The 26,228-nt window shown below is 43.8% G+C and overlaps 2 protein-coding genes across 2 annotated transcripts in view; both read left to right on the top strand.

Moving 5' to 3' along the window:
* Positions 1 to 26,228, top strand: part of ttn.2 (titin, tandem duplicate 2) — a 174,516-nt gene that overhangs the window by 50,717 nt on the left and 97,571 nt on the right. Inside the window, exons 69-101 of the mRNA XM_044053428.1 lie at positions 44 to 325; positions 504 to 782; positions 873 to 1,160; positions 2,034 to 2,321; positions 2,453 to 2,743; positions 2,909 to 3,196; positions 3,337 to 3,447; positions 3,536 to 3,821; positions 4,029 to 4,215; positions 4,293 to 4,376; positions 4,799 to 5,066; positions 5,176 to 5,436; positions 5,850 to 6,059; positions 6,175 to 6,252; positions 6,352 to 6,378; positions 7,065 to 7,121; positions 7,263 to 7,304; positions 7,881 to 7,919; positions 8,609 to 8,668; positions 9,414 to 9,488; positions 9,653 to 9,724; positions 10,244 to 10,321; positions 10,414 to 10,485; positions 10,660 to 10,860; positions 10,972 to 11,220; positions 21,486 to 21,557; positions 21,761 to 21,874; positions 21,984 to 22,067; positions 22,408 to 22,452; positions 22,724 to 24,376; positions 24,824 to 24,880; positions 24,982 to 25,377; positions 25,520 to 25,798. Coding sequence (XP_043909363.1) covers positions 44 to 325; positions 504 to 782; positions 873 to 1,160; positions 2,034 to 2,321; positions 2,453 to 2,743; positions 2,909 to 3,196; positions 3,337 to 3,447; positions 3,536 to 3,821; positions 4,029 to 4,215; positions 4,293 to 4,376; positions 4,799 to 5,066; positions 5,176 to 5,436; positions 5,850 to 6,059; positions 6,175 to 6,252; positions 6,352 to 6,378; positions 7,065 to 7,121; positions 7,263 to 7,304; positions 7,881 to 7,919; positions 8,609 to 8,668; positions 9,414 to 9,488; positions 9,653 to 9,724; positions 10,244 to 10,321; positions 10,414 to 10,485; positions 10,660 to 10,860; positions 10,972 to 11,220; positions 21,486 to 21,557; positions 21,761 to 21,874; positions 21,984 to 22,067; positions 22,408 to 22,452; positions 22,724 to 24,376; positions 24,824 to 24,880; positions 24,982 to 25,377; positions 25,520 to 25,798 — 6,873 coding nt within the window. The remainder of the gene's footprint in view (positions 1 to 43; positions 326 to 503; positions 783 to 872; positions 1,161 to 2,033; positions 2,322 to 2,452; positions 2,744 to 2,908; positions 3,197 to 3,336; positions 3,448 to 3,535; positions 3,822 to 4,028; positions 4,216 to 4,292; positions 4,377 to 4,798; positions 5,067 to 5,175; positions 5,437 to 5,849; positions 6,060 to 6,174; positions 6,253 to 6,351; positions 6,379 to 7,064; positions 7,122 to 7,262; positions 7,305 to 7,880; positions 7,920 to 8,608; positions 8,669 to 9,413; positions 9,489 to 9,652; positions 9,725 to 10,243; positions 10,322 to 10,413; positions 10,486 to 10,659; positions 10,861 to 10,971; positions 11,221 to 21,485; positions 21,558 to 21,760; positions 21,875 to 21,983; positions 22,068 to 22,407; positions 22,453 to 22,723; positions 24,377 to 24,823; positions 24,881 to 24,981; positions 25,378 to 25,519; positions 25,799 to 26,228) is intronic.
* LOC122787096 (neurofilament heavy polypeptide-like) lies at positions 11,652 to 13,038 on the top strand. Its single transcript, XM_044053674.1, has 2 exons — positions 11,652 to 11,837; positions 12,553 to 13,038. Exons 1-2 carry the CDS (start codon positions 11,726 to 11,728, stop codon positions 12,894 to 12,896), a joined length of 456 nt encoding a protein of 151 aa, XP_043909609.1. The 5' UTR covers positions 11,652 to 11,725; the 3' UTR covers positions 12,897 to 13,038.

Below are 26,228 nucleotides of genomic sequence, written 5' to 3'. Positions count from 1 at the left end.
TGTCTCTGATGTAACTGGACATTGTGTTTAATGTGTCCCTCAGAACCTGCTGCCTTCTCCAAGAAGCTGAAGGATGTCTCAGTCGAGAAAGGGAAACCGTTGACTCTGGAGTGTACGTACACAGGAACACCAAAGATCACAGTGAGCTGGTACAAAGACGGCCAGCAGATCTTTGCTTCTTACAAATACAACATCACCACGACCGAGAGCTCCTGCATCCTGGAGTGTCTCAGCACGGACGACAAGGAAGCGGCGGGACAATACAGCTGCCATGTGTCCAACGACGCTGGACAGGACAAGTGCGAGGCAGCCGTGTCCATCCTTGGTCAGTTCCACTTTTTAAACCTTTGGTCTCAGTAACATTTATACGGATTTTGCTGTTGTGACACAAACTAAGATAGGCTAATCACAACTGATCTCATAGACATGCAGTTAAAGAGCTATGCTAGGCTAATTTTGAAAGACTTCAGATGTTTTGACATTTATTGTTTTTATTGCTGCAGAGCCACCGTACTTCCTGGAGCCTCTGGAGCCCATGGAGGTGACCACTGGAGACGCCGTGTGTCTGAAGTGTCAGGTGGCAGGAACTCCTGAGATCAAAGTATCCTGGTACAAAGGCGAAGGCAAAGTGCGGTCGAGCCCCACCTGCAGGTTGGAGTTCTCCAAGGGTGTCGCCTGCCTGAAGCTCAGCAAAGCCACAAAGGCCGACATTGGAGAGTACAGCTGCAAGGCGGAGAACCGCATTGGCTCTGCCTCCTCCACCGGCAAACTCAACGTGCTGGGTAAGAACATCACGTCATGTCTTCGATAAAGTACTTATGCTTCACTACAGTACTTCATTTCACTTCCTGTCATGTCTCAATCCTCTGCAGAAGCCAAAACGCCTCCAACCTTCCCCAAGAAAATCACCAGCCTACAGCAGACTGAGGGTCAACTGGTCAGGTTCGAATGCCGCGTTGCCGGCTCCTCGCCGATCGAGGTGGCGTGGTTGAAAGACGGCGAGCCTCTGAGAGAAGGAGACGAGTTCTCCATGTTGTACGATGACAACACAGCCGTGCTGCAGATCAGCTGTGGCGAGATGAGGCATTCTGGGGAGTACACATGTGTTGCCACCAACAGCGTGGGCTCGGCCTCCTGCAGAGCCAAGCTAACTCTACAAGGTGCGTGAAGTCCGGATGCCACGTGTCCGTCTGTCAGGTTTTGTTTCTTCTGTTAAGGTTGATGCAAATTTTCTCAACTTTCTTCATCTTCTGACTCGAACCTCACTTTTTTAATCAACACGACAAATCATTTCACTCAGAATTATTAGCTGGTGAACCAGTCTATCACTAAGCAACCCATCTATTACTAACCAACCCGTCTTTGACTGATTTCAGGTCTGTGCACAGTTAAATTTTAATGGTTTGAATCTGTTTGCTAATGCTATCCAGACTGATTTGAAGCAGTCATGACGTCTTTAGCTTCAGATGTTAGCATACCTTTTCTTTATTTTCACTGTCCGTTTTCTTTTGGTCTTTGTTTTAGATGCACCTCAATTTTGTAGCTTTTCGTCAGCACAGATAAAACTTCCACAGAGAAGCTTTGACCACAGGGTTGTATTTGCTGTAGCCTGCTAATGCTAACCTTTCCACACTTACTGACTCCCACTTTTAAAACTTAATGTTCACTATCACTAACTATTAAATGTTAATATAAATTGTCCGTATTCCAACGTCATCTGGTTTGTATATATATGTATATACATAAACGTTCAGAAGATACAAAAATACAGACATTCATCAAAAACCATGTTAGTAACTTAGTAAACATTATGACTCAAACAAGGAACACATCACTAACTGCATTACTAACATCTTACATTGGTCTTTAAACTCACATGGGTCCAGAAATAACGGGAGATGAAAGAGTTGGTAAATAAACACAGAGAAACATCTGTTTACTGACATTAATTCTTCTGAACATGTCTTTGTTGTTGTCGTCATCTTCTTCTTGTCTTCTTCTCATCCTCCTCCCACTCGGTCACGGACCTGCAGAACCACGGTACCCTCCAGTATTTGACAGGAAGTTGTCACCACAGGACGTGACGGTGGGTGACAGCGTTGAGCTGGAATGTCACATGACTGGCTCCGCCCCCATCAAAGTCACATGGTCCAAAGACCACAAAGATATCCGCTCTGGCGGGAATTATAAGATGAGCTGTGTGGAGAACACGCCCCACCTAACCATCGTGAAGGCAGATAAATCAGACACGGGCAGATATTTCTGCCACGCCTCTAACGACATGGGGAAGGACTCTTGTTCCTCTGACGTCACGGTCAAAGGTATTTTAACCCAGGCCACGCCCCCACATCACCTCAGCCTTCATTAACACCGAAGCCCATTCACGGGCATTTCTTTGTGTGCTGAATCATCAGCTTCCTCTTCTCACTGCTGGCCACTGTCTCGTTTTCAGAGCGGAAAAACCCTCCAATGTTCACCAAGAAGCCGTCGGAGCACATCGAGGACACCGAGGGAAAACTGGTGAAGATGGAGGGACGACTGACCGGCTCGCAGCCCATGTCCATCAGCTGGTTCAAAGACGACATGGAGATACTCAGCTCCGACAAGTACGACATCAGCTTCAAGAGCAATGTGGCCGTGCTGTGCATCAAGAGCTGCCACCTGAGTGACAGCGGCAGGTACACATGCCACGCCTCAAACGAAGCTGGAAGAACTTCCTGTGATGTCACCGTGGGAATCTCAGGTTGGTTTTAGTGAAACTTCATACACTGGCAATACAGACGATGGTTCACTTCTCACTATTTATTGATCGACTTTTTGCCAATATATCTGAAGAGCTTTCCCCCCCTCCCTCTCTCTGCCTCTCTCTCGCTCTCTCTCTTTTTGCCTCTCTCTCTCTCCCCTGCAGAGGCTAAGAAGCCTCCGGTCTTCGACGTTCCGCTCAAACCGGTGACGGTGGACGAGGGCGAGAAGCTGAGCCTCAGGTGTCACGTCTGTGGTTCCGCTCCTCTGAAGATCCAGTGGATGAAAGACAGGAAGGACCTGACATCGGCTGGCAGCACCAGGATCAGCTTCTCCGATGGGACTGCCTGCCTGGAAATTAGCCCCGCCTCCAGACATGACGCCGGCGATTATCTCTGCAAGGCCACCAATGACACAGGCAGCGAGTTCTGCAAAGCCAAAGTCACTGTGAAAGGTGAGGAAACGTCATTCAGGTCATTTAAAGTCACTTCAGAGTCGGATCAGAGCAGTTTGTCAGTGATCACATGATATTTGCGTGTTTGAAAATTTGGTGGAATGAATTTGAAAATTGAAAATGTTGCTGTTGCGTTACAGAGAAACCAGGAGCAGCTCCGGCTCCCGCCGAGGCTCCAGCCACAGCTCCAACCAAAAAACTGGACAACCTGTTCTTCATCGAGGAGCCAAAATCTACCCACGTCACTGAGAGTGAGACTCACACACAACTCACACATCACAACACACCACATACAGTTCCACACACAGTCACCTGAACCCTCCACCTGCTCGTCCTCAGAGGGAACCGCCACCTTCATTGCCAAAGTGGGCGGCGACCCCATCCCAAACGTGAAGTGGATGAAGGGGAAGTGGAGGCAGATCACACACGGTGGCCGGATCTCCATTGAGCAGAAGGGTCAAGAGGCAAAACTGGAGATCAGGGAGGTGACCAAGTCGGACTCGGGTCAGTACAGGTGTGTCGCCTCCAACAAGCACGGCGAGATCGAGTCCAGTGCTGACATGCATGTGAACGAAAAGAAAGGGGAGGCACTTCTGGAGGGAGACCTGCGTGCCAAACTGAAGAAGTGAGTTCGACGTTAATATGACAGTTACAAAGTTATACAAGGTTCATCTTAAAATCACTTTTCTGTCACTTCAAAATAAATCACCAGGATTGTATGTTGGTGTGCTACAAGGCATCTCACAGACTCTGATAATGGAAATCCACCATCAACAATTTGCATATTGTCCTGTCCCTTGTCTGAAGATGTTTACTTTGTTTTTGTCCTCAGAACACCATCGAAGCAGAAGAGTCCAAAGGAGGAGAAGGACATTGACATTGTTGAGCTGTTGAGGAACGTGGACCCCAAAGAGTACGAGAAATACGCCCGAATGTACGGCATCACAGACTATCGTGGCCTGCTGCAGGCCATCGAGCAGCTGAAGAAGGAGAAAGCTGAAGAAAGTGGAGTGAGACCGGTAAAGTCCTGCACGGTCAGAGAGTCTCTGGTGTGTTTGTCTGCAGACGTTGTTCTCACAAATGTTGCTGTTGACAGGAACTGGAACGTGGAGACAGAGAGTCAGACGAGGACATGGCCCGGCTGGTGGCCGACCTGCAGAAGAGGATGGAGCGCACAGAGGTCAGGAGACATTCACCGTCCGTCCTTGAGTCGTTAGGACATTCAGAGACAGACTCTGAGTCACAGTCATGTGCACGAACAAAATGGAAACTATGGAAAATACCAAACTGTTGAAGTGACTAATATCTGACGGCTTATTCTTGAGCAAATTTTCAGAAGTTAGCAGGTTGTCCAACCTCCTCAAACATTACATGAGTCTCAGTGCTGATTGACTTTGACATCAAAATATTGTCAAAGTTTCCTTTAAATAAAGTTCAAAGCTTAAGACTTAGAGTGATATGTGTCACATGGAGCATTTGAAACAGAATCTGTGTGATGTCTGTGATACAGTGATAGCAGCTGGCGTTAAAACCACCCCGCCTACAGTGTGAATCTGAGAGCTCTGGTGTTTCTTTGGCTAATGGCCTCTGTTGTTCCCGTAGCCTGTCACGGTGGTGAAGGACATTGCCGATCAGACCGTCTTTTCCAGCAAAGAGGTGATGTTTGAGTGCGAGATCAAGATCAACTATCCAGAGATCACTTTGTCCTGGTACAAGGGCACGCAGAAACTGGACACCAGCGACAAGTACGACATCAGCATCAGCGGCGACCGACACCTGCTCAAGATCAAGAAGTGCCGGTCGTCCGATCAGGGCAACTACCGGGTGGTTTGTGGGCCACACATCTCCAGTGCCAAGCTCACCGTCATGGGTCAGTACAAAACATGGTCACATGGTGGGGACAGTGCTTTTTCACCTCTCTGATGATTGTTATCCATCGAGTTGATTAACTAACTGTTGTGCCTTTTGTTGTCTTCCAGAAGCGGAGGTTGAAAAGCACCTGGAAGACACATCGGGTAAGGAAGGACAGTCGTGTACTCTGTCTTGTCAGTTGTCCATCCCTAATGTAGAGGCTCAGTGGTTTAAAAATGGCAAGCAGTTAGAGATGAAGGGCAGGTACACGTCTGAGGTGAAACACAAGGTTCAGAAGCTTCTGATCAGAGACCTGAAGCAGGAAGACCAGGGTCGATACACCTGCAGGTACCAGCATCTGGAGTCAACGGCCGACCTCTGGGTGGAAGGTTTGTACCTGGAAACCTTCCTGCAACTTTGTAGACGTGGTGGATGTTCTACCCGTTCACTAACCTCTTACGTGTCAACTCATCAAACTCTCAAACTAACGTCGAAGAGTTGGATTGATCTTCTTTTTTCCCTCTTTCTTCTGGGATTTTTCCTCCTCTGTCTTAACATCCTTTACTCCTCTCCTCTCCTGGATCATCTCGTAGAAACGTCCACCATCGTCTCGTTTGTTGTCCTCTCACATCTGTCTCCACTCAAATCCACCCTCCTCCCAACAAACAATCCAAATTAACTATCCCAAAAACATCATCATCATTTCTAACCGTGTTGGCTGTTAGCGGTCAGTTGCTGTCTTGCATTCCCAGTTGTGATGCCAGAACGTACGTTTACCCATTCACGTCTTTATCTGTTTTAGCTGAGCAAATTCATTTCACCAAACGCATCCACAATGTTGAAGTCAACGAGCGGCAGTCGGCCACCTTTGAGTGCGAGGTGTCCTTTGACAACGCGATCGTTTCATGGTACAAAGACACCTGGGAACTGAAAGAAAGCACTAAGTACAACTTCACAAGCGAGGGCCGAAGACATTTCATGGTCATCCGAAATGTGACCATTGAAGACGAAGGTGTGTAGAGCGCCATCCAGGCCCAAAGGCCCAGCACAAAGCCCTGTAGATTTTTTTTTTCTGATTGTTTTTTGTGCCTTGAGTGTTAAACGTCTTCATTACTAATCCCATGTAGGCGTGTACTCAGTGATTGTGAGGTTGGAGCCCAGAGGAGAGGCTAAGAGCACAGCTGAGCTTTATTTGTCTGGCAAAGGTACAGTTTTTAGTCAGACGCCACCTTTTCTGTTCTGTTTTGTTTTTGTGTGTTTGAGTCTTTAACCCTTTGTTCACTCTCTCCCTCTTGTCTCCACAGAAATTGAATTAGCGATGGTGCCAACAGGTAAGTTTTCACCTGAGACTTCCTGGAAAATCCTCTTGTTCTGTGGAAAGATACGATTTGATCACACATCAAAATAAAAATCATCCACGTTCAGTTTATTGGAGGGAATTCACATTATTTTGAAAATCGTGAACATGAAAATGTTGTTAGTGATTTATAACAATCTTATTTATTGCAATAATATGTCAGTTTTTTTGTCAGACAAGAAGCTTAACTTAGCTTAGCTTAGCACAGCACAGCACAAAGAGCACTGACTGTTGGTCAATGTACCTACAGACACCTTGCCTTATAATCTAATTAACATAATTAAGGTTATTGTTAGAGTAGTTTGACAAACGGAACAAATAAAAACTGTGGCTAAGTGATGCTAGCTGTTAACAGTTAAGATACAAATATATCTTTTTGTCGGTTTTGTGTATTTGGCTAAAGCTCATGCTAACGGAACCAAAGTTTGGTATCAGTTTTGAATGTTTAACGTGAAAGTCATGAGAAAATCATCACTGCAGGCAGCCACAACGCAAGCTAGCATGTGGGTTAACATTAGCATAACGCAGGAAATAGACTGAAGAAAAAAAATGCTTAAAGCTGCAGAACAAGAGGATTTTCCTCAAAGTCGACCGTTAATATAGAATTGTTAAAAACACTTGGTCACGTGACCCTGATGAGTCTCGTTTCATTTGCTTCAGATGTTCCTGACACGTCCATCCAGAGGCCTGACATGCCCTCATCCATGGCAATCCAAGGTAAAACTGATTATATTATATACATTTAGAATGAATAAATTAACTTCTAATTCATCTAAATCTTTAGGAATCTAAATAATTGACTTTCTAATCAGATATTAGACTTTATCCTAAAACAAATACGTATTCTGTCTTTTAAAGAATCTTCTGAGTTCTATTACGAAGAAAAAGCCGAACAAAGAGGTACTTGTTTGTGTTTGTGACACTTCATATGTCATTGAACTCAAGGGATAAGTGATTATATGAGGTACTGACTGTGCTGTGAGCGCCCCCTGCTGCTGAGAAGCAGCATAAGACACAGATAGTTCAGGAAACTGAAGTTTGTAAAGCACTCACTCTCCCGCACCAAAGCCCAGAGAGAAAACCAGTGATTTTAACATCACACACACAGGAGCTGCTGGTCCTCTGCTGCCTCGTGTGGTCACTTTGTGTCACTGAGGTTAATTTGAATGAAGGATTTCAAACACTGAAGTGACAAAATTAGACATTTGAACTTAATGATGGAGGCAGCAGTGGATCAACAATTGCTGTGTGTGTGTGTGTGATGTTAAAATCACTGATTTTCTCTATGAGCTTTGGTGTGGGAGAGTGAGTGCTTTACAAACTTCAGTCTAACACTGAGATAAAGACGTGAACATGTGGTTCTCAGCAGCAGAGGGCGCTCACAACACGAGTGTGTGTGTGTGTGTGTGTCACACTAACGTCTTTGTTCTTTTTGATGGAAACAAAAACAAATCTTGTTCTTTTTTAAAACCTCAGCTGAATTCTCGTATGAGGAGCTGGAGGTGGAGCAGCGAGGTACAGATGCTTCTCTTCTTCTTCTTCTTCTTCTCGTTCTCTCCACCACCATCATCATCATCATCAGAACCATCGCAACACTTTGAGCAGATCTGGGTCAAACACAGTGAAATAGAAACAAAAACATACATTCAGATTAGAAAATGCTGCAGATTAAAACTCATGTTACAAAAACAAAGATTAGAGGATTTTTAACCGTGCAGATTAATTTTTTTCAAGTTAATTTGACCACAGTTGTTTTTTAACCTGAATCTGCATTCATCATTTCACCTTCACCCTGTCACGTCCTCTTTAAACATTCTTCTTTTTTCACTCTTCATAATAAATTGTTGCTTAGTAAACATTAATTAAGGTCCAATATGCAATACCCTCAAGCTCCACTGGTTGTCACTGTTGAGCACAGTGATATTCTGCTCCCTGGTGGTCAGACCCAGTCACTGCAGCTTCAGGCATCTGTTGTCGCTTATTAGACCTTTAATTTTACACATGAACGTGTGATGTTTCATTTCTTTTTTCTACATCTTTTCTTTCTTCAGCTGTTGTTGTTGTTGTTGCTGTTGTTGTCGTAGTCGTCGTTGCTGTTGTTGCTGTTGTTGTTGTTGTGCTTGTTGTTGTTATTGTTGTTGATGTTGCTGTTGTTGTTCAAATCTTCACTGTGAAGCCTCTTTTTTGTTGTTGTTTGATCACAGTCGAGTTTCAGAGCTGGACTGAAGAAACCAAACAAACACAAAAGGTTCTCAAACCAAAAGGTAACACATCTGAGTGTGTGTGTGTGTGTGTGTGTGTGTTTTTGGTCTTTATTTACAGATTACTCAGTTCAGATTACAGTTTTCAGTTTTACAGATGAGCTGCAGATTGTATTATGGATGACACCACACATTTCACGTCAGATTATTCTAGAATACACATTAAAATATAGATTATACTGCAGATTACAATCTAGTTTACATACAGTCATTGATGACACTGTAGATTATTGCAGAGTACACCATAGGTTTCAGATTAAAATGTACACTACAGATGACACAATAGATTATTCTGCAGATTACAGGTTACATTAGACATACTGCAAACTACATATGTGGATGACACTACAGATTACAGTTTTACTGCATTTTACACTGTACATTACATTGCAGATTACAGATTATAGATGAAACTGCAGGTTACACAACGTATTGCAGATTATGCTAGAGGTTTTACTGCAGATTACTCAACAGATACTTATTTTTGATACTCCAGATTACATATTACACAATAGATTACAATATATATTACAAATTACATTATAGATACTTCAGATTACGTATTACACTATAGATTACAGATTACATTATAGATACTGCAGACTTCAGATGAAACTACAGATTACACAGTGTCTGTCACGTTGAGTTTTTCAGCAGCTCTGAGCAGAAGCTCAGTTTCATTGTTTATATGAACTGATGAAGAAGATGATGACGATGAAGATGACCCTGTGTGTGTGTTTAATCTCAGCTGCTGATCGTGTTGTCGTTGAGGAGAAGGTGGAGACACGTAGAGTTGAAGTGAGAGAACAGACACCGACCAAAGGTAAGAAGCTGCTGCTGCTAACATCTTTACTCTGTGTCTTTGTTACTGTTTCGTCGTCAGCAGTTGAGTTTCTGCGCTTCTTTGCTGCACACGCACACAAACATTTACACGCACACACACTCACACATGCGCACACACACTTAACACACTTGTGTCTTTTCAAGTTCCTAAAGTTGAAGAGAAAAAGCCTGAAGAGAAGCTGAAAGCAGCTGTGAAGGAGCCGACGCCACGAGAAGGTACTGATGATACACTCTTTCAATCTTTGTGTGTGTGTGTGTGTGTGACCTTTCACCCTGAGACTTCTCTTAAAGCTTCATTTTTTTTAAGTGTTTTTGTTTGAGAAGCCTGAGACTCAGAGGCTCCGCCTCAGTGACAACATGGCTGCCAAAAAACAGATTTTAGCCATGTAGCAAGAGACTTGTGTCGTAAAAGTTTCTACGATCTCTACATCACATGATCGCATCTTTATCTGTGTCACACGATCGCGTCTTTATCTACGTCACACGATCGCGTCTTTATCTGCGTCACATGATCGCGTCTTTATCTCCGTCACATGATCGCGTCTTTATCTACATCACATGATCGTGTCTTTATCTCACTCTCTCACACCAAACCTCAGAGAGAAAATCAGAGAAACTTAAACTTATGTACATTTTATTCCACGAGTCTCTTGTGAAGTCGCTGGTCTCAGACAGGGGGGGCTCAAAAACCTGAACTGTCTCTTTAATGTCTGACATTTTAATGACAATGTGAAGAAGTGCTGAGGAAGCCGGTGGAGGAGAAGGTTCCTGTGGTTTCAGTCCCAGAGAAGAAGGAAGCTCCTGCTGTCACAGGTACAAACGATGAACGTGTGCTTGTTCACATTCATCCCTTCATCTTCTCTTTACGTCTCTACTTCACTGAGTGTTTGACTGTGTCTTCAAAGAAGCAGAGGAGGTGAAGAAACCAACTGCCGCGCCGTCTCTGCCCGATAAAAAGCCCGGAGTGCCACAGAAAGGTTAGCGTCCGTTAACTTGTTGCTGCTATGTAGCGTCTCACCTCTTCCTGTCTGTCACATTTGTTCTCCACGTCAGTTCAGCGTCGTCCGCTCTTCTGAACGCCTCTTTTTACTTAACCATGCTAGCACCACTTCATGCTAACATTAGCCACTGTCTGTCTTACCTACTTGAAGATGAGGCCAAACCTCAGGTGCCAGCAGAGCCCAAAAAGGTGGCGCCTACAGCCAAACCTGAATCTGAACCCAAGCCTGAAGCTAAGCCAAAGACCACTCCAGCTCCCAAAGCAGAACCTGAACCCAAACCAGCAAAGAAGGAGCTGGAGCCCGAAGCTAAGCCGGCACCGGTGAAGAAGCCGACCACGCCCCCGACTAAAGGTATTTCTTGCTTGGTTTGTGTCTTTATTTTTGTCTCATGTACAAACGTCTTTACTGTCGAGCTTCAAACACGGAAGCAAATCTTTGACTTTAACTGTGTCTGACTTTAAGTCCCTGAAGAAGCTGCAAAACCAAAGCTGGCAAAAGTCGAGCCTGAACCGGCGGTGACTGAACCAGAACCAGAGAAACTGAAACCTAAAGCAGCAGTGGTGCCTAAACCTGAGCCGGCTAAAGTTAAGCCAGAACCTGCCACAGTTCCCAAACCTGAGCCCGTGGTGAAGAAACCCAAGGTGCCGAAACCAGAACCTTCAAAGGCCAAACCAGAGCCAACACCTGCCATGAAGGAACCCGCGAAGAAAGGTAGAGCAGCTGCGGTGGAGACGCAGTGCAGGAGTCTGTCTTTACTTGTTGCCTGACATTAGCTTAGAACAGTTAGCACAAAAACTCTTTAACACTTCTGCAGCTTTGGTGGTGTGTGGGTCTGTCCGTCTGTCTGTCTGAACGTCTCTTCTGGTTTTGAGCTGTGAAACAACAGCAACTGTCTCAGTTTCAAATGTTTGACAAGTGACGTGTTCTCTTAAAGAACCAGAACCTCCAGCTCAGAAGAAGGTGGCGGCACCGGTGGCCCCACAGAAGCTGCAGAGTGAAGAAGAAGCACCACAGAAGAAGAAGCCGGTGGCAGCTAAAGGTACCTGTGGATGATCACGACTCTGCTGCTGCTCACACTAAAACTCTTACCCTACATCTCTAACGTCTTCTGTGCCGTGTCAAGTCTTAACGTCTAACCTGCGTCACTTCCTTACACTCACTCAGAGTGCTGCTTCCTGCTCGTTCTTCTCTTTTGAGCCTCTAACGTTTGTCACTGATGCTCTTTAAAGTTCCCGTGGAGGAAAAAGTGTCCGAGCGTCCAGAAGCTGCCAAGAAACCGGTCGCCACTGTCGTCACCGCCAAAGACGAAGCGGTGAAGAAAGACAAAGGTAACGATCTCAGGGTGACGTGCTCCGATTTCTGTTTCTAACTCAAAGTAACAAAAACAAGTCCTGCCCTCATTACTGCGGCTCCGCCCGCATTATTGACAGAAGAATGTTATGAATGTTCATCATTCAAATTTTACAGTTCGACCACTGACTCCAGTGTGGGCTGCTGCCCCCTGGTGGACTGAGGTGGTACTGCGGGTACACATCTACTTCTACCCAGATTCAAATCTAAGTTTTTATTGTTTATAACATACATTTATGGAAATACTTGATCCCATAGAGTGCAACAGTAACTCCACCCACTTTTATCCATTGATTCATTAAATCCTTACAAAATCATTTAAAATTGGCTGAGAAACCTCACGATGAATCACGACGGTAAATTATTGGATTTGGAGCAAATCATAAAAAAGAAAAACCAGAACCATCCCATAATTGATGAGAATGATTGGCTTATTTCATGTTTATCGGAATCGTCTGATACACAGAAACAGTTAAAGTTTAAAAAACCTCATTCACCGCAGTAATGGCGGCTCGCTCACTTCCTGTACTTTGCTGGATTCATCTTGTGGCTGTAGCGCCACCTTCAGGGCAGATAATTTGAGTAAATTCTTCCCTGTGGTGTTGAATGCTCCTCGTCTTTCGTGCGTCAGCACTTCTTCTTCTTCTTCTTCACAGTCTTGTGCATGTTTCTTTGTGTCAAACCCTCTTAAAGCTCCGATGCTCAAACCTAAACCAGTTCCCGAGGAGACGCCACGGAAAAAAGAACCTCACGTGACCGAGGAGGTCGCTGTGTCGAAGGCACCTGAAAAACTACCTGAGACAGAAGCGAAGAAACCTGAGGTGAAGGTCAAACCCCCCGAGAGGGTTCCAGAGAAAGGACCGGCACCTGAGAGGAAAGTGGACGAGGTTCCAAAGAAGGTGCCGAGTCCCGAGGAAAGAGTCATTGAGAAGAAACCTGTGAAGGTTCCTCCGAGAGAAGAGAGGAAACCAGAGCCTGAAGCTAAAGCTAAACGCGAAGTGGCAGAACCTCCTCTTAAAGGTACAGCTGAGACATAAACGCATCTCTTTCATCCTGTGCTGAGCATGTGAGCAACAGTTCAGACATGTAGAGTTTAAATCGCGATGATCCGACATTGTCAGGTCTTATTCACGATAAGTAGCAGCAGCTAATCGTCGGTAAATCATTAACAAACAACGAAAATGCTACATCGCAATGTTTGAATCAGGTCAAAGTTGACGTAATTTGAACATCAATAAAAAGATCGGACGTCACAAACTGAGCTGTTGCCACGCCCACACAGGGTTTGCTTACGTCTTCTGTGTTTTCTGTGTGTTTTTGTCGGAATTCTTTTCTTTGAAAAAACAATCTTGGATTTAATTTAAAAAACAACAAACTGATTCTTCAAAAGATAAAGAAATGTTGAAGCCTGAGAAGATTCATCCCACTGAGGTCGAGCCGGAGAAACGAGTCTCTGCTCCTGAGAAAGGTACAGACCGTCAGAAACACAATGACGTTCTTTAACCGCAGCCTTTTAATCTCTTAATCTGTGTGTCGTCTCTGTCTAACATCACTGACCAACTCTGTGTTTTGTTGTCACTTCTTGGCGCCGCCACATGACGCCTATCCTTCAACGACTCTTACAAACATCCAGCAGTTAAGAATGAGCTACGTGAAGGAGCTCGGAGGAAACAGGAAGTCCACTACGTGGCTGAGGAAGTGGCTCCTGCAGAGGAGGTGTGGGAACACGAAGAGGCCATGGTGGAACACGTCCAAGTGTCCTACGAGGACAAAGTGTCTCCTCTGAGCGAGACCATTGTGTCAATGTCAAAAGTCAACGTCTTAAGTCAGAGAGAGAAGCCGCCGACTGAGCCGAGCGAGACGTCTGTTACTGACGCTTTAAAGACGAAGAGCAGCGAACAAAGTGTAGCTGTAATCCAGCAGATTAAATCTGTCACAACTCTGCACGAACAACCCTTAACTGATCAAACTGAGAGCAAGTTTGGCAGGACGATAGAGACGCTGACAAAAGACCAGGTTTCTCAACAAGAAATGAGTGTCGTAGCGAAAAAAGGACGCGAGTTAATGTTTAAAACAGAGATGCGCGCAAGAGACAGAGCAGAGGACAGAACAGAGGACAGAGCAGAGGACAGTGCAGAGGACAGAGCAGATGACGCGACTTTAACCAAAGACACTGAGCTGGAATCTCCAGTTTTAATCAGCACAGAATCAAGAAGACCAAGCAAAACATTGACAGAAGTCGAGATAAAAGCCACGCAAAAGCCAGAGAAAAAAGCCAGGAAAACTGAGACAGATAGAAAAGTTAAAGTCAACATTAAAGACGTGAAAATAGTCCAGGAGGAGATCAACAGAAAACCTGACCAGAACGCTCTAACGACAAAGGTTCAAATAAAAGCTGACGTTGACCTCAAACCTAAAGCATCAGTAACGGACGTTGAGCTGAAGATCGAGCGGCAGACTGAGTTTGAATCAGTCGCAGCAAAACCTGAACCAGAACTCCAGAAGAAGGAAGTTCACAAAGACGTAAAACCCTCAGTCGCTTCAGAACCAGAGAGGAAACGGGTTTTCCCACAAACACACGACAGAGGTATGAAGTGAACGTCTTTGTTTTTTTGAATCCAGATCAGGATCCTCACGTTTGTTTTCAGTGATATTTTGAAGGGGAATCTTTTTTTACCCTCTCTGTGATTTAAATCTTTCTTCTTTTGTCTCTTAAACGTCATGCGTTAACAACTGATTGTCTTCTAAGCAACAGAAGCCAAGGCAGTGACCACGCCCACTTCTCTTCCCGAAAAACAAGTGGAGATCAAAGGAAAAACACCAGAAAAAGGTACAACCAAACGTCTTCCTGTCCTCAAAGGATGTCGTCTTTGTAACGTTTGGACGTCTTTGTCTCCTTTAACTCCAACTTTGTGTCTGTTTTTGTCTTCTTCTAACATCTTGGCACCGACACATGGTGCCTTTTCTTTACCTCTTAAACTCTTCCGTCCTCAAGGGGGCAGCACTGGTCTTTTAAGGGATGAGAAAAGAGCCGGAGCTCGGATGATCGCAGTTATTCTCCCATCAGAGGGCGTGTCCTCGGAAGAAGACAAAGAAAAAGATCAAATAAATCTCAAGGACAATGACACGAAATCTGAATCTGTTACTGAGGGTTCAAAGACACGAGGACTTAAAACGAGACGTGTTACCAAAACTAAAGAAAAGGTTGTCAGGACAGGAAGTGAATGTTTGCAGGATAAAGTTCAGCGAGTTGAAAAGTTCCCTGTCCCAGAAACCGAATCTCAAAAAGCAAGCGCTGAAATAATCGGTGTTAAAAAAGATGCAAAAGAAGCTTCTCAAAGTCGGGAAATAAAAACCGTTGCTGATAAAAAACAACTGATAAAAGCTCAAGATAAACCTGAATTATTAGTTACAAAACCAGACTTAACCGATGAAAAAGACAAAACACCTTCAGAAAACGCTGGTTGTCCTCTCGAGGGTGAAAACCCTGAAAACACCACAGAGATGCAACAATCTCATTCCTCAGAAACTCTTTATTCATTAAAGACAGAAAAAACATTTTCAAAGAAACAAGTCAGACAAGAGAAACCTCCAGAAAACGTGTCTCGTCCTAAAATTCAAAAAGACTTTGCAAATGAAGAATCACAGGAAGAAAAATCTCCGGTGCCTGAATCTGTTTTGTCCAAAGTGGTTTCACTTAAAGACAAGTTAGTCAAAGTCCAACGTCCACAATCACAGACACAAAACCAAAGCATCTCTGACTTCTCTGAGGAACGAGATCAACGTGTCAGGGTTAGCATCGAGGACAACGCAGAGACACGTACAACAATCACAGATTCCACCAAAGACGATGTTAGTGAAGATTATGTTGAACAAATTCCATCTGATTTCAAATCTAAGGAGTTCGAGATAAAAGTCCAAGCAGACACGACAACAACTGACAGCACACACGTCCGAGGTCCTCAAACCACAGAGAGGAAGAAAAAAATAACTTCAGCCAAAGTAAAACAAATTTCAGTTAAAAACAAACCGCAAATCACTGGAGTTTCACTGAGAGGCAAAGAGGAGGAAAAACACAAAGTTCAGTCTGCCAAGGACGACTCAACTTTGACAACAAATAAAGTGAAATTGCTGGTAGACGCGCAGCAGAGTCGATATCCTGAGGTAGAAAAAATTACATCGGAAGAGTTCGTAATGACAAACGCAGAAAAACGTGTCTCAGAAATCCTTCATGTGGAGGAAGAAAAGGCTGAAAAAGACAAATCTGAGGAGATTAAAGCCAAAGAATCAGTGAAAGCTGAGAAAACATCAGAGACTGAAGAAGAAAATATTTATTTTCAGGGAAAAAGAGAGAGAGACGAAATGTCCCCTGACTCTGAAATAAATGTCAAACCATCAGAGACACACGGGGCTGAGGTCAAAAGCCCTAAAATGACTAAAACTGAAAAGCATAATGTCAGAGTGACAGAGACAGTCAGACCTGAAGAGTCCGTCCAAACAAATCTCACTACAGTTAAAGACCTTACACTGATCAAAGAGACCAGATCATCCTCAAGTCTTTCAGTTACAGATGAATTAGCAGGAGAAAGATGTCGTAAAACTGACGCTGACGTAGATCAGACTCCCACAGAAGAGACAAAACCGTCCAGAATGAACAAAGTTTGGACAAAAAGTTTAGATTTTCCTGAACCAGAGCAGAAACTCAGCAAACCTCAAAAGATCCTTAGAAAAGACGAGCTGAAGGTCACAACAGTTACAGATCAAACGTTAGAAGTTACTCGTCCTGAAGAACCAAAAACAACTCAAGAAAAATGTGAAATAAATGTTCCAGTTCCACCTTTGACAGAAGAAACAGAACTAGCACTTGAAGAAGAAGAACCTTCTGAGATCGAAGAAAATGTCTTGGTTCCAAAAGATTTAGCTGTGAAGGAGAGACGACAAAAACCTGATGTAGACCAACAAACCCTTCCAACGTCTGTTAGTGTTCAGGATAAAACCAAAACAGTGAGTTTAGTTAAAGATGGTTCATCTGAAAAAGATGTTGTCAGTGAACTTAAAACAGGAGAAGTTATGACAGAGAATATATCAGTTTCTCCTGAAGAACCTCCAGAGAAACGGACCAAAATGACAGTAGAACAAGACCAAGCGAAGGTCAGTACAGTTAGAGATAAAACATCTAAAGTTGCTCCTCTTAAAGCGCCAAAGGAAACACCAGAGAAATGTCTCAGAAACGTGTCGGTTCCACCTTTGACAGAAGAAGCTTCTGAGATCAAAGAATCAGTCTTCACTCCATCTGATAAAGATGTAACTCCAAAGAAATCAAAAATTGTGAAGGTTCAAAGACAAAAACCTGATGTAGACCAAATAATCCTTCCAACTTCTGTTAATGTTCTGGATAAAACCAAGAAAGTGAGTTTGGTTAAAGATGGTTCAGCTGAAAAAGATATTGAAACCAGTTCTCTTGAAGAAAAACGGACCAAAATGACAGTAGATCAAGACCAAGTGAAGGTCAGTACAGTTAGAGATAAAACATCTAAAGTTGCTCCTCTTAAAGAACCAAAGGAAACACCAGAAAAATGTCTCAGACATGTGTCGGTTCCACCTTTGACAGAAGAAACTTCAATAGAACTAGCACCTGAAGAACCTTCTGAAATCAAAGAATCTGTCTTGGTTCCAAAAGATTTTGCTTCAATGAAATCAAAATCTGTGAAGGAGAGACGACAAAAACCTGATGTAGACCAACAAATCCTTCCAACGTCTGTTAGTGTTCAGGACAAAACCAAGAATGTGAGTTTAGTTAAAGATGGTTCAGCTGAAAAAGATGTTGTCATTGAACTTAAAACAAGTGAAGTTATGACAGAGAGTAAATCAGTTTCTCCTGAAGAACCTCAAGAGAAACGGACCAAAATGACAGTAGATCGAGACCAAGTGAAGGTCAGTACAGTTAGAGATAAAACATCTAAAGTTGCTCCTCTTAAAGAACCAAAAGCAATACCAGAAAAATGTCTCAGAAGCATGTCGGTTCCACCTTTGGCAGAAGAAACTTCAAAAGAACTAGAACCTGAAGAACCTTCTGAGATCAAAGAGTCTGTCTTCACTCCAACTGATAAAGATGTAATTCCAAAGAAATCAAAAATTGTGAAGGTTCAAAGACAAAAACCTGATGTAGACCAAATAATCCTTCCAACTTCTGTTAATGTTCTGGATAAAACCAAGAAAGTGAGTTTAGTTAAAGATGGTTCAGCTGAAAAAGATATTGAAACCAGTTCTCTTGAAGAAAAACAGACCAAAATGACAGTAGAACAAGACCAAGTGAAGGTCAGTACAGTTAGAGATAAAACATCTAAAGTTGCTTCTCTTAAAGCGCCAAAGGAAACACCAGAGAAATGTCTCAGAAACGTGTCGGTTCCACCTTTGACAGAAGAAACTTCAAAAGAAACAGAACTAGCACCTGAAGAACCTTCTGAAATCAAAGAATCTGTCTTCACTCAGACTGATAAAGATGTCACAATGACAAAAACTGAAACTATTGATGAGAAGGATGCAAAAACTGCTTTTCCACAGCAGACAGTCATGGGTGATGATGAGGTCAAAGATATTAAAGTTGAAGACGTTACGTCCAAAATAGTCCCAGATTCTGTCGTTGAAAAGAAGATGTTAAAAAGACAGCAAAAAGTTGAGAGTATGTTCTCAGACACAGAGTCTAACGTGTTCCTCACAAAGTCTTTAAAATCTCAGATGGTTAAAGACGGAGACTCTGTTTCAAAGTCAGAAATCATTTGTGTTAAAGAAGAAGCAGAACAAATCAAACGGATAAAAACTAGACAGAAGCAGAGTGTTTCTCCTGAGACACAGATGATTAGAGATGAACGACCTGATAATAAGAAATTGACTGAAACAGAAGAAAAACACAAGTTTGATAAAACAGAGAAAATACATGAAGATGTAGAGGTAAAGAAACCAACATCGCTAAAAGGTAAACGATTGTCTCCAGACCAGGCGGAAACAATCGTCGTCCAACACAAATATGGCAGAGTTTCTCCGTTTGAAGCAAAACAGGAACAAGTTGAAAAAAGGTCTTCGGTTGCGCCTGTGATAGACGTTGCATCTAAAAGATCTTTAATCATCAAAGATGTAGATGTTAAATCTGAGAGCCTGCAGCAATTTACTGCTTCTGATGAGCTGATGAAAGACACCGCAGCAGTTACAAGAGATATTTACGAGATGGAAAATGTCTTAGATCAGGATTTCAAACATCAGGAACAGAGAGAACATGAAAGTCAAAGCTCTGTGGTAGAAAAGAAAGTTCCAGAAAAACGATTAGAACTTAAAACAAAGAAAACAGAGAAACATTCTCAGAGAATGAAAAATAAGTCAGAAAACCAAGCAGCTCTTTCAGAACGAAGACACCAAACTATCACCAAAGATGGCGTGACAACGTCATCAGATACTTGTCCTCTGGAGAAGCTTCAGTTGCAGGTCGTCGTCGTAAAACACGAGCGTTTGAGTGTTTCTCCGTTTGATTTAACAGAATCAAAACACGAGCAAGTGGAGAGAAGCTTTTCTGAGGCTCCTGTGATGAAAGTCGCATCTGAAAGATCTCTGATAGTGAAGGACGGAGAACTGAAGTCTGACGCCGCGCAGCGGATTATCGCCACCGGTGAGCTGGTGAAAGATGTTGCGTCAGTTCAAAGAGACGTTTACGAGCTCGATGAATCTTTCAAGAAAACAAACGACGGAAGCAGGGACGAACAAATCAGGTCAAAAGTACTTCAGGATAAAACTGAGGAGGTTCAGTCTATGAGAGGAGAAGTGACAGAAAAACCTACAGGAACGGACAAAAGCAGAAAATATTCTCAGACGACAGAAACAAACCAAAGACAAAAGACTTCCATTATTCCAGAGTCCAACAAAGGACAGACGTTTGACAAAGATAAAAGTGAAGAAGTACAGTCCAAAACCGTTTCACTGAAACATAAACATGAATCTGTATCAGACGTCAAACAGGAACAAGTTCAGAGAACAAGTTCAGTTGCTCCTGTGATGAAAGTCGCATCCGAAAAACATCTCATTGTTAAAGATGGAGATTTGAAATCAAATGTTCTTCAGGGTTTCACTGAACCTGGCGAGCTGCTCAAACAAGGAGCATCTAGACAAGAGGGTTCTTCAAGAGGTCCAGAGTCCGTCAGAGAGAGAGAAGGATTCTTAGATACAAATATTCAGAGTCCATTTATAGTGGACAGGATTCAGTTTGAAGACAACGCCACAGCAACAGAGAGCACAAGGACTCACGTTACTCAGCAACTGGAGAAGAAAGAAACAGTTTATCGTCGTTCAAGTCAAGATAAAGGCGAACAATTGTCTGCACAGAAACTAGTTACAGAAAAATCACAGCCAATGGAAAGAAAAGCTTCAGTGACGCCGATGATGGACGTCACAAACGAAAAACTGCAACAAGGTTTTCTATCAGACATGTCACAGAGACAGACGTCACCTGATGTTACATCGACGAGTAAAGTGTTAGATCAAACACTGCAACATGAAAAACTCAAACACGCAAACGTTCCATCAGTTCAGAGTCAAAGAGCAGCAGAGACCACGCATGAAGAATTACTGCGTTCCTCAGAAAAACCAACCGCAACAAAACAGAGTGTGTGTGAAAGTGACGGAGCTGAAGTTCAGTCAGACGTCGTCAGAGTCCACGATGAAACAGGTGCAGTCAGTTCTGCTCAGGAGATGAAACTCAAACGTACCAAGTACAAAACTGAGGGGACGTTTGCAGAATTGCTCACAACAGATGCGAAGGGAGGACAAATCCTTCAGGACGCAATCACGACAAAACAAGGCGTTAGAACGAGTATGTCAACCACGCTAGAAAACGAGACAGGGACAGGGACAGAGACAGGGACAGGGAAATCCAAAATAGTCATAGCATTTAAAGAAAAGAAAAAAGCAGACAAAGAGCAAGAACAAATCAAAGGTGAGGTTTGGACAGGTGACGTGGGCATGATGCGTCGTCTTGAGTCCACGGTCAGAGAACCTTCAGTAACAGATGAAACCAGACCAAGGAACACAAAGAAGACTGCAGACAACAAACCAGATCCTCCAGAACCTTCTTGTCTGGAAGCAGATCTTCATTATTTGCCTCCTCAGAAAGTTCAATGCAAACCCAGACTGGAGGCAGAATCTCAAAGGCTTCGGTCCACGATAGAATCCAGACTTTTGTCTCTGGAACCAGAGGGACTAGAAGGAGAAGAATCTCACAGAGGTATACAAGGAAACATGTCACTGTCACCGAGCACGTGTTGTGATCTGAGCACCACTGTGATGTGCACCTCCCTTTTCCCATCATCCTCTTCAGGAGTGGTCATATTCTCTGGACATCCATGTCATGTCACCCATCGTGTTTGTCCACTGAGACGTTTGTCTCCGACTGTTGTTTGTTGGGTTTTATTTGATTCTGTTTGTTGTGTGTCGTGTGTTACTGCGCCTCTGAGTATCATCTTTACAGGGTTGAGGACAGGTGAGAGGATTGTCAGTGTCTTTATCTCTGTATCTTTGCATGGTTCAGCGCTTGCTCCATCAGTCTTTGTCTGCTTCTGACTGTCGTATGATTTGATTTCAAGTTGCTGTGAAGAAGGAGGCGTCGCCACCAGAAGACAAAGCACCAGTGGTAAAGCCGACTGCTCCTCAACCAGGTACGGACCTCTGTCTTTCAGAAGTGTTTTTTGTCGATCTCTCTCTTTAGACATTTTGTAAAAGAATGTCACTCTTGAATCTTTGAAGCTTTACACTGAAGAAACATCTCATTATGACCAAGAATGACGGACTGTGGAACGACGAGAACATGATTAGCATCATGAACTTTGTGTTGAACTCTTTTCATACTTTGTTCTTTAAGAGAGCAAAGTGCCGGCCGCTGAAAAAGTTCAAGAACCTGCCAAAAAGCCAGAAGTCACTGATAAACCCAAGAAGTTGGAGAAGAGAGTTTCTCCAGCAGAAGAACCTAAACCAGGTATCTGCACGATAACTCTTGACTAATTCAAACAGCTCTTGTTTTGAGGAAGTCGATGTTTTCTGGTGAAGCTTCTTTTTCTTAGTTCCTTCTTTTTTTATATTTGAAGTCGTGAAGCCAAAACCTGAAGAACCGACCAAGAAAGTTGTGGAGGAAAAACCAGTCATGGTAGAAACAGTGGCTCCCTCTGCAGGTAGAGCCGACTTTGACAGAAACATCCATGTTTGATTTTTCTTATTTGTTCTTTCATCCTCGTTGATGACAATTTAACCGCCCATGTGATTTCATTGTGCGTTTAAATTTCTTTTTAATGTCGTGTTCAGTATTAGCATTAGCAATACTAGCATGACACATTCATCTCAGCCTAACTTCACTTCATCTTCACTCATGACATCATTTCAACTCATGAAACTGGTTTACTTTGTTTGATTTCATCACAAATACCAAAATTTGTGTTTTAAAGTCATGAAATCACTGTTTCTGACCGATAACGCTGATAATGATTGATTGTTTGAACTTTACGTCTGTGTTAGATGAAGCCAAGGGACCAATTGAAGCACCAGGAGGAGTCAAGAAAGGTACGAGAACCGATCACCACTCACTTCACCTCAGTAAACACAGAATACGACAGCTGCATCGTCTGCATATGTCACAGAGTCCTGAAGCTAACAGCACAGTTACACCAGGAAACCTCAGCCACGCTCACACCAGCAACATTTTGTCTCTCAGTTTTTGTGTCCGTTATTTAATTATTTACTTCTTTACTTTGCTAATGTTGAAAGAATCCAAATGTGTGTTTGTTTAAGTCATAATGTTGTGTGTGTGTGTGTCAAACTTTTGCCGCCTCAGACACGGTTCTGGGCAAAAAAGGTAAAATTCAGGTGGAAGAGGGCGGGACGTTTGAGATTCCCACCTTGAAGAAAGCAACCAGAGTTGTGAGGGAAGTGGAGCAGGAACTGGAAACGGTCAAACTGAAAAAGGTTCCCTCAATTCCACCCAAAGAGGAAGAAGCAGATGAAAAACCTCAGAAGATAACAAAGACCACCCTGTTGGATGTCGACGAGATGGTTCACAAATTAGAGCCTGTGGAGATGTCAGTCGCCACCAGGAGACCTGCTGAGGAGAAGAAGCCCAGAGAGAAAGCAGAGGTGGTGAAAAAGCCAGAAGTTTCCAAACTCAAAGAAAAGGAACCAACAGAGGCTCCTAAAGATGCATGGACACACAAGAAACCCGTCCCAAAAGATGAAAAGCCAGAGGAAAAGATTTCTATTAAGAAAACACCCAAGACACCAAAGGAAGAGGAATCTGCCCTGCCTCCTGCAGCCTTGAAGAAAGTGAAAAAACTGTCTTCAGATGAAGTTGAACCAGAAGTAGTCAAACTAAAACCACTTGAGAAGCCTGCTAAAACAGCAGAGGAGCCAGAGAAAGATAAAAAAGAAAAGCCTGACAGAGTCATAGAGCCTTTCCAGAAAGGGGAGAGGATCGCCAGAGAGGTGGAACCCAAAGAACCTCCCAAAAAAACAGAGAAGGAACCTGCAGAGGTTACTGAGCCACTAGCTAAGGTGCCAAAGCCATTGATTAAAAAGAAAACTCCAGAGAAGGAATTAGAGGAGGTCAAAGCACCGACCAAGGTGAAGAAAATCCCGACAAAGGAACAAGAGGTTGAAAGCATCAAACTAAAACCTGTTTCCAGACCTTCCAAAGATGCTGCAGAACCTGAGAAGAAACCAGAAGAGGAGAAAGAGAGGAAACCAATTGATGACATGCGCCAACGTCGCAAAAGTCCTGTTGAAAAACCCAAAGAACGAGAACCAGACGCCAGACCAATGAAACCTGAGATTCCAGAGATTCTGGAGAAGAAACCAGAAACAACAAAAGAGTTGGAGGCAGTTCCCATGGAGAAGACAGTGTCTCCAGCACCAGCTCCTGTTAAGAAACCTGACAAGGTTCCTGAGGAACCCAAACCTCTGCAGCTGAAGAAGGTTGTTACACCCAAGGTGCAGCAGGACAAAGAAGAAGTTACACTTAAACCTTTGGAACAGCTCAAGAAGGTTGAGCTGAAAAAGACACCCTCTCCTAAAGTAGAAAAACTCAAAGAAGCAGAAACAGTCCCTTTTGAGAAGATCCCTAGTGTTGATAAGCTCAGAAAGGTTCCAAAAACAGTTTCTCCAAAAGAGTCTATTGAACCTGTGACACTTAAGAAGGTCCCCAAAAAGCCTTCACCTGAAGAGGTGAAGGTCACAGAACCAGCAAAACCTGACAAAGGAAAGATTCCCTTGGTGAAAGAGATCTCTCCTGGAGCTGTGCAGATGAAGAAGGTTGACACCCAGCCAGAGGAGGAGGTGTTTGAAGAGGAGTTTGAAGCAGAGGTAGAGGCAGGGGAAGGCGAGGAGGAGGAGGCCTGGGGCTGGGAGCTGGTTCCTCGGGACAGTGCCGGCTCTGAGGACTGGGAAGGTGAAACAGAGGAAGGTGCTCTAGAGGTTCCAGGGGCTGCCAGGAGAGGTGAGAAGGTGGTTGCCCCACCTCACCAAGACAAACCCCTTCATGCCGTGAATAATCTCTACCCATTCCCACCATCATGCCTCCATCTAAAACCGTCTTTACCTCACCTTATCTTTTGTGTGATGCGATTTACGTGACCCTCTTCTTGTACTTATGTTCGTCATCTCCATCACTTTCATTCACTTCCTGTAATGTCATTTGTGTGTCGCCATTTTGACTTCACTCCACTGTCATTCATCCACACGTGCCTTCTTCATGTTTTTGTTTCCATCTCGTCATCGTGTGTCGGCTAATTAAGAAAATATAAACTTTTCATCTCCCTTCATTTTACAAGCATTATTACATACATTTACCATCATAATCACCTCATGTTTTCCTATCGTGATATTTTTATGAATACATGGACACATGATCAGCAGCTAATTCATTGTCATTGGTTCTGAGCAGAAGGACAACCAGCAGCAGCAGGGGAAGCACCAGCCGGCAGAGGTCGAGGCCTAAGACGTAAGTCTATTCTTTGCGTTCTTCATCCGTGTGGTGGTGCTACATTATCATGCCATACATTTCAGCCTGAATTGACCATTTGTGTTCGAACTGAATTTCAGCCAAACAGACGCCGTCCCCTGGAGAAGGCAGGGGGCGTGGCCTGAAGCCCGGTGGACGAGGTCCCCCTCCTCCAGAGGAACCCTTCGCAGGGTTCAAGCTCAAAGCCGTCCCTCTGAAGTTCATCAAGAAGCTTCAGAACATCGTGCTGCAGGAGGCTGAGTCCATTGGTTCATCAGCTGTGTTTGAGTGTGAGGTCTCGCCGTCCACTGCCATCACTTCATGGATGAAAGACGACAGCAACCTGCGGGAGAGCCCCAAGCACAAATTCACGTCTGATGGAAAAGATCGTAAACTGCACATCATTGACGTTCAGCTGTCCGACACTGGTGAATACACCTGTGTCGCCAAAAACGCTGGCAAGGAAATATCGTGCATGGCCAAGCTCATCGTTGAAGGTATTTATTTTCTCTCTGCTTTTAGTTTCTTACCAGAAATACCTGGCGCTGGGTTTGGGAATGATCACACACAGAATCAGGAGAGTAACTGTCTTATTTCAGTGTTTCAGAGTCACATTTCTCTATTTCATTGTCGTCATAGAGCTACCAACGAAATGGGTCAAAGAGCTGGAGGAGGACACCTCATGCCTGAAGGGTCAGCCTCTGTATCTGACCTGTGAGCTGAACAAAGAGAAGGAAGTGGTCTGGAGGAAGAACGGCAAGATCCTGAAGCCAAAGGCCAACAAGATCCAGATCAATATTATTGGTCTGCAGCACGCTGTGACTCTCCAGAACAGCACGGACGAGGACGCAGGTGCCTACTCATGCGAAGTGTCTGGCCAGGAAGATATCAAGACCATAACCAACGTCAGAGTGATTGGTAAGATTTCCATGTGCTGTGTTTCATCACGGTATGGTTTGGTACAGTACGGTATGGACCCGTACCTTTACTTTGATATGCAGGGTATGGACAATGGAGCACATCCAGCAGCCCTTGTTTTCCTTGTAGTTTCTGCCTGTTTGCCTCGACTTCTATGGGATATTTATTTATTTCTGGCGCCCAATCAACTAACTGTTGTGGGTGGAGCCAGTCTTGCTCTGCCCTGACCGTACCATTTTACTCCCCTACGGAAAGGGTGCCACAGAACGTACCGGTTCGGGCTGGTTTATTTTGGTACTTTTCCTGACGGAAATGCAAGAAAATATGTACCATACTGAATCAAACCGAACTGTTCCACTCGGTAAAAACACAGCTATACTGTATGTGCATGCCCCTACATACAATGAGAATCTAAAAAAGGGTAGAAATG

Source organism: Solea senegalensis, linkage group LG2 (genome assembly GCF_019176455.1).
Source record: "Solea senegalensis isolate Sse05_10M linkage group LG2, IFAPA_SoseM_1, whole genome shotgun sequence".
In the NCBI taxonomy this organism is placed as follows: domain Eukaryota; kingdom Metazoa; phylum Chordata; class Actinopteri; order Pleuronectiformes; family Soleidae; genus Solea; species Solea senegalensis.
This window is presented reverse-complemented; position numbering and strand designations above follow the sequence as displayed.

Bases quoted from the DNA above. Each gene is read 5' to 3' on its own strand.
- LOC122787096 (XM_044053674.1), top strand. From the start codon at position 11,726: ATGCTCTTTAAAGTTCCCGTGGAGGAAAAAGTGTCCGAGCGTCCAGAA. The intron at 11,838-12,552 runs GTAACGATCTCA...ACCCTCTTAAAG, and splicing joins AGCGGTGAAGAAAGACAAAG to CTCCGATGCTCAAACCTAAA.